Source organism: Pediculus humanus, genomic scaffold, assembly GCF_000006295.1.
Source record: "Pediculus humanus corporis 1103172108254 genomic scaffold, whole genome shotgun sequence".
NCBI classification, from domain to species: Eukaryota; Metazoa; Arthropoda; class Insecta; order Psocodea; family Pediculidae; genus Pediculus; species Pediculus humanus.
In genome coordinates, this window is record NW_002987823.1 from 220,683 (window position 1) to 228,336 (window position 7,654).

Genomic DNA, 7,654 nt, shown 5'->3' on the forward strand with positions numbered 1-7,654 from the left:
AGAATTTATTTTATTTTATTAAATTAAAATTTATTAAAATTAGTAGAATTGATTTTATGTATAAGTTTAATTCCCTGTTAATTATAATATTATAATGTATAATAATATATAATTATATTTGTTTGTTAAACTTAATTAAATGAAATTGGCATTTATTATAATTCAAAAAAAAGCTTAAATTATTGTAAAAAATCACAATTTAGCTTGAATAACAAGTTACTGTCAAATGTTCAAAAAGAAAGGTCATGGGAGTTCATCAGTAAATACAGCAAATATTAAGGACCAATTTATCCGTGGATCAAACTTAATAACCGTCTACGTAAAAGCATTTAGTGTAAGTTAAATTGAATTCTATATAAAAGCTACCAAAATAAAAGTTATACACGAGGCTTTACATTGAAGAATACATTTTTTTTACAAACGCATACTTTTGAGAAAAATATCTAGAAATAAAAGAACGCTTACCGAGCCAGAGCCTCCTGAAAGAGGCCATGTATAAACAACGGGTTCAGCACCCGCAGGACTATGTAAACGCAGTTCCATTTTACTGAGGTAATCCACTAGTTTTATAGCATTCTTTAAACCAAAACATAACAAATGTTTCACTCTTCGAACCTCACAAATGGCATTTTAAAACGCCCGTTCGCGTAAGCTCACCACCTCACTTCACGCCATTTTGGAACGGTCGTTGTTCTCTCTACAAAATGGCAGAACAATTTTTCATCGCGCATCAAAACTGCGCAGGTTTACCAACACGCATGCCGTTTAAATTTTTGCTTTAACTTCATAGTATAATTATATAAAATATATTTAAATTTATATTTTATTAGTTTAAATAAAATTCATTTATAAGAAATTTTTTGTAACGACAATTATAACATATTATAAATAAAAACATTTTTACCTCGAAGGAATTTATTACCTCGTGAATATATTTATTCAAAAATTATATTTACTCCATAGATACTTTTCAATCTTACATTAAAAATTAATGAAGAACAAAAGTAATTCATGAAGTTTTTTTAAAAAATTAATTTTGTTTTTCGTTATTTTTTGCTTTTTTATGTATTAATCGAAGATGATAGATATACTGACATTAATTTCCAGTTAAATTGCATTAAGTAGATTAGTGAATGAACGAAAAGTACTTTTCATTCAAAAATTCAATTAATTTGCAATGCTACTACATTTAACTAATAACTTACTTTATATACTCTATGAAAAAAATGTTTTTTCCCTTTTTGAATTGAAATTTTCTGAGTGTTAAGAAAATTCTTTTAAAAAATTTAATTGAGAAATATTATTTATTATTTAGAAAAACTTAAATTGTTTCTCAAAAATATGCAAAGGGGTTCACGTACGTTTCTAGTATTGTATAAGTATATTTTGTTTTATTTATTTTAAAAAATAATTAATAAAAACATTTCTGAAGTAATAATTATAGATTTTGATTAAATTTAAAAAATTGACTTCAGTCTTGCGGTACTATGAAATATGTAAAAATAATATACAAAAAAATAAAAAGAAACTATGTGTGAAATTACAAAAAACTTTATTTTTTGTAAAAATTATTTCGGTATCACTTTTTTATTTTTTTTACTGTTTACTTTCTTCGTCAAAACTTTTTTTTTGGATACAGGCAAAACTTTTTTATTGGCTTTAGTTTTTTTTATAATCTTAGATTTTTGTTTCTCTAAATAGTTTCCTAATAACAATAATGCTTTTTTGTAAGTAACTTCATATTGCTCTAATTCTTCGACTTCAAAGTTAAAAACGTCTACTGAATTTTTCCCAGCAGCAGATACCATTTTATTAAATGACGTCACCTAAAAGCAGTAATTTTTTTAAAAAGACAAAATTTACACAAAATAAAAAAAAAAAACAAAACAAAAAAGTGTTATATTTATTACTTCTTTCGATGTAAGAAATGCTAATGAATGTCCTTCTTTCCCGGCACGACCAGTACGACCAATTCTATGAACGTAGGTTTTGACAAATTTAGGACAATCGTATGAAACAACATATTTCACATTTGGGATATCAATACCTCTGGCCAACGCGTCAGAACTAATTAAACTGAAATAAAACATAATACCCATAATAGTTATGTACTTAATGATGAAATATTAATGATACATAAAAATTTAAGCAAAAAATAACTTACATATCTACTTTGCCATTTTCAAAATTTTGCAGAATACGATTCCTTTTGCTCTGCACTATGTTTGCTGATAATTGTTGCACAGTATATTTCTTTTTACACAGTTTTTTTAAAATAAAAGCTAATTTAAAAGTTGCAGCAGAAGAGTTGACGAAACATAAAATATTTTTCCAAGATTTGCTTATTAATAAATGATGCAACAAAAGTGGCTTATTTACTTTCGAACAAACAGTGTAATATTCTTTCAGTTCAGCAGGTGTAGTATATTTACCAATAAATTTTGATTCATCATTATTATCTAAAAATTGAAAATATTTTAAACATAACATACAACAGATTTTTTTTTTTTTAAAAGTTTCTTTTTAATAATAATTTACTTACTTTTTTCTGTTGATTTACCAGATTCGACCACCGATGTAAAAAGTCTAGGATGAAATAATCCCAAAGCTTGAAGTTTTTCAGGATCTTGAGATAATGTAGCAGAAAATAATAGCTTGTTAGGAGGTCTTTTTTGATTTAAAATATTATTGTAACTTACTATCGGAGCTTGATATGATTTGCAGCATTCTGAAAAAAAAAAAAAAAATTAAAATTAGAACAGAGTTTCATTAGTTTTAAAAAATTTTAAAAAAAATTAAATACAACCTGAATTTATATATTTGTTAAGATGATACAGCCAGTCATTTTGAACATTTTCCATGACCCTATCAGCTTCATCTATGACCAAGTATTTTAATTCGGAGAAATTCAATTCGTTTGTTTTTGTCAAATGTTCTACCAGTCTACCGGGAGTGGTTACTATTATATCTGTTAAAGAATGATAATTTCCTAAATCATCTGAAAGTAAAATGAAAAATTATTTCTTCCAAAAAAAAAACAAACAATATTTTTAAGATATGTCATTTAAATAAGTATATATTCTTAAAAATAAAATTTATAAATAAATAAAGACTTTAATTGTTGATTTTTAAAAATAAAACACTTACCAAATTTATATAATAAATTTTGTTCTGCAGTAAAAGATCTTTTAGGGGTAAGCAAGAGTACTTTAAGATCAGTTGGTTCAGCATATGTTTCAAACACTTTAAAAACTTGATTAGCTAAATCTTGAACTGGTAATACTACAAGTGCTCTTATTTTGGGAATAATTCTCTTGTACAATACTTGCAATATTGGCAGAACAAAAGCAAGAGTTTTTCCACTTCCTGTTGGAGCAGAAACACAAATATCATTTGGCCATAACAAATATGGCTTTCTTTCGTTTTCTAAAACACATGGAATGACTTGATGTTGAACTGTAAAAAAAATTTAAATGAAAGAAAAAATAAGTTAAAATGCAATAAATTAATTTTCAATGAAGGAAATCCAATTTTAATACAAATAAATTTTCTATGGAAAAACAAACCTGGAAAAAAATGTGTTATTCCATTAGCTCTCAATTTATCAATAAAAATTTTATCTAATCCTGAAATAGAATCTATTGTGTAATTTAAATTTTTTAAATCTACCGAAACAACAGATGGATTTGATAACCAATCTGGAAGTTTTCTCTTGACTTTTTTTTTATCGTTCATGCAAGCATTTTTTAATATAGTAAATGCATTTTGATTTTCAATGCCCTTGTTTGATATTTCATCTGATGCTTCATTTAAATCATCATTGGGGTGAGCAGCATTTGATTCATTTTCATTTACCTCTAATTTACTTTCATTTGATTCTATTGGGCTATCTAAACTGGAAGACTTTTTTTTTTTCTTGGCATCTGCATTATTATCAATCTCAGTTGTTTTATCATCATCTTCTATAATACTTTCATTATTATGTTTTCTTTTTTCTATTTTCTTCAAAAGTTTTTTTTTTATCTTTTCAGAATAATTAAGGGAACTTTTTGTGTCCTCATCTTCTCCAGTATATCTAGAAAAAATAATAAATATTTTTTACAAAATAAAAGTTTCATTTAAATGCAACATTGGCAATAATAAATAAACATTATAATATACATTCAATATCATAAAATTATTTTCACAGTTTAAGTTGTGGTATTCATTGTAATAATAATTTTTTTTAAGAAATTAAAAGTTTACAAAGTAAATTTTAAATAATATAATATTATTATAATAGTAAATGGGTTGTTTACATAAAATAAGAAAACATAACCTCAATCGTCCGACAGTAATACATAAAAATAAACTTTAAAAAAAAATTATAATTATTAAATTATAAAATTTTAAATTTTAAATATTTAGTAAATATACCTATTAATTTGAAAAAGCTCCATTGAGCCCAATTAAATAACATAAAAATTAATGCTAACTTTCTATCACGTTTTTTTCTCTCTATGTACTTTCTTTTACAGTGGCAGCAGAATTGTCTTCTGCTTTTAACCGATTCGAATGATAATAAAAAAAGGCGGGAAGTTATTATTAAAAACGAGTTTCTATATTATTTATTTTCAAAAATTAAATTAAAATTTATTTATTAAAGAGGATTTCTAATAACCGTTTTAAGTAAGTTTTTTTTTCCTTCATCACTTAATAAAATTTTATTTTTAAATAATTTGATTGCGTAACATTAATTAATAACTTAAATAATTAAATTCATCATACAAAATGCTTCAAGTTTTCATTTATGCTGTTTATACTATAAAACGTCCAAAATTATATTTACATTTTGTTTATTATTTGATAAATTATTTATATGATAAATTAATTAATTTTACATAATTTTTTAAAATCTTTTCGTTGTATAAATAAAACAATATGTTAACGACTTTTTTTGTTTTGTGGAAACATTTCATATGAATAACAGATATAATACATGTTTACATTATAAATTTAATTTCTAAAATTCGGTTACTGTTATTTATATTACATATTTTATTATAAATAAATGAAAAATTTATTTATAATAAATATGTACAATGTATTACAATTCATCATTTTAAATCTTCCTGCAGAAATATAAAAACAATTGACAATATTTTATAATTTCTAAAACATTTTAACACATTACACACTTTTAGATAAAATCAATTAAATTGATTAAAATTGTATAAAAGTTTATCATAAAAAAAAAAAACAAAACAATAAACAATAAAAAGTTATTAAACTGTTGAAAATAAATACAAAATTTAAAATAAAAAATCGGCAGTAAAATAAAATTACACCAATGTTAAGGACGGAAGGTTTTTTTTTTTTTTTTTTTTTTTTTTTTTAATAAAAAAAATAAATAATAAAATTAATTTTAAGTAACAAAAATAAATAATGTGATTTTATTACAAAATGCATTATTTGAATTATTTACAAAATAAAACTTAATGTCAACAACAAAAATTATTTAATTAATTAAAAAAAAACTTAATGATATGCACAGTAATGCATTTTTTATATTAATTAAAACTCTTATTTTGTAAAAATACAAACTACTCAATAACTTTAATTCTTTCAAATTTCAAAAACAAAAACAAAAATTTTATTTTAAATATCATTAAAATTAAATTTTAAAAATAAAACACAACAAAAACAAAACTTTTATTTATTTATTTTATTTTATTACTTTAATGTTTCTTTTTACACTAATTAAAAATTATGTCTGTGCAAAATGTTTATTTTAAATAATAATAATTAAATTTGATTGTGATATTTAAATTAAAATTAATTAAAATATTAACCTTGCATTATACAATTTTTCAAAAACATACTCTTTACATGTTCTTCTGTTTAATTTTTTTTACAATAATTATAAAAATTATTATTATATTTAATTGATATTATTATTTTATAATTGAAATATATTTTTTATATAACATTTTTAATTATTAAGAGTTTTTTTAAAAAGAAGCACTAAAAACAAAAAATTGATATAAAAACCGTTTCAACTGTTTTTGTTTACTTTAAAAGAAAATAGTTTTGAATTTTCACTAAAGATGTCAGGAGGTGTAACCTATAATTTATAATATATATTTTATAATATTAATTTTATTAAAAAATAATTTATTAACAAGGGGGGGGCATGAAAACTTATTGCAAAAGTTGAAAAATAATTTTTTTTTTATGTGATTATGTTTAATTTCATTATGAGATCGAATCGTGTAATATTGCCTTAAACATTGCCTACAACTCTTTAGATTTGTAATTAAAAAAAAAAAAATTTTCCATTGTAAAGAAAAGAACAAAACAAAACAAAAAAAAATTATTTTTAAGATAAAAAAAATTGTAAAAAATCAAATAATTTTTGTTCAGACCGGTTAATGCCACGACAATAACAAAATACAAAATAATTTCAATTTATAAAAATTTATTAATAGAAAAAAAATTAATTAACATTAAAATTTATAATTTTTTTTTTTTTAAATAAAATGTTAATAAAAACAAAACAATATTTTTTTTGTTATAATAATAATAATAAATATCATTATAGTTAATAATAAATATATTTTTTACATAAAAATTTAAATTTGTGCCATCAAAAACCAAAAAAAAAAAAAAAAACATTTATGTATATATATAATTTTTCCCCATTAATTTTTTTTTTTTTAAATAAAAACAACCTAATAATAATAATACCTATGCTAAACAATTGGTCTGTGAGCCACATAAATTTTGCTCAAAATAATAATAATAAGAATAATAATAATTTAAAAACATAAAAACCGTTTTAATAAAATACTATTGTCAATTTATTTAAACATAACATTTATAAAATTTTAATAATTTTCATATGATAATAACGTGATATCGATTCTTTAAAAAAAAAAAAAAAATTCAATTGCAACGTTTTTATTCGAAAGCCAATAAAAACATAAAATAATAATAATAATTATTGATTTTATTATTATTATTATTATTAATATGTAATAAATATGCTTAAATATCAATTTTATTAAATATATATATATGGCAACACTAAATTATTAAATTCTTAATTTTAATTTATTTTTCGCGTATCTAAAAAATTTATTTATTTATTTTTTTTTGGATAAATCATAATTAATTTGACATTTATTTATTTATTTATTTTTATGATAAAAAATATTAAAAAAATAATTGAGCTTAATCAAATTTATTATTATTATTTTTCTTCTTCTTCTTCTTATTTATTTATTTATTTTTTATTTTTTAATAACAGGAAATAGAACCTTAACTTATTATTTATTTTTTAAATTACTTTTCCATAAGTTGATCTTAAATTTTTTCATATTAAATCATTTTATTATTATTATTATTATTATTATTATTATTATTTATTAACACGTAATAATAATTTCGAAATAAAAATTTTTCAACTATTATTATTTTTATTTTTATTTTTTTTTTACAATTACACGCAGCTTTTCGACATAAAATTATTAATTATTATTATTTATTATTATTATTATTATTAATATTCAAATTTTTCTGAGCAAATGCTTATTATTTATTTATTTATTTATTTTATATTAATTCGTCTGAAAATTAAATAATAAAAAAAATAATAATAATAATAATAATAAAA

General features: G+C 20.6%; 2 protein-coding genes across 2 annotated transcripts in view; both read right to left on the minus strand.

Moving 5' to 3' along the window:
- Phum_PHUM478060 (histone H3 methyltransferase, putative) overlaps positions 1-629 on the minus strand; it is a gene marked incomplete at both ends in the record, with an annotated part of 18,104 nt that extends 17,475 nt beyond the window's left edge. The window contains 2 exons of the mRNA XM_002430377.1: positions 466-576; positions 621-629. Coding sequence (XP_002430422.1) covers positions 466-576; positions 621-629 — 120 coding nt within the window. The remainder of the gene's footprint in view (positions 1-465; positions 577-620) is intronic.
- Positions 630-1,471: 842 nt separating this feature from the next.
- Phum_PHUM478170 (DEAD box ATP-dependent RNA helicase, putative) lies at positions 1,472-3,735 on the minus strand (the record flags this gene model as incomplete). The annotated part of the gene is made up of 8 exons (XM_002430378.1): positions 1,472-1,485; positions 1,601-1,826; positions 1,911-2,076; positions 2,165-2,459; positions 2,543-2,728; positions 2,807-2,998; positions 3,148-3,456; positions 3,567-3,735. The coding sequence occupies 8 exons, from the start codon at positions 3,733-3,735 to the stop codon at positions 1,472-1,474; spliced, it is 1,557 nt and encodes a 518-aa protein (XP_002430423.1).
- Between the last annotated feature and the right edge of the window lie 3,919 nt (positions 3,736-7,654).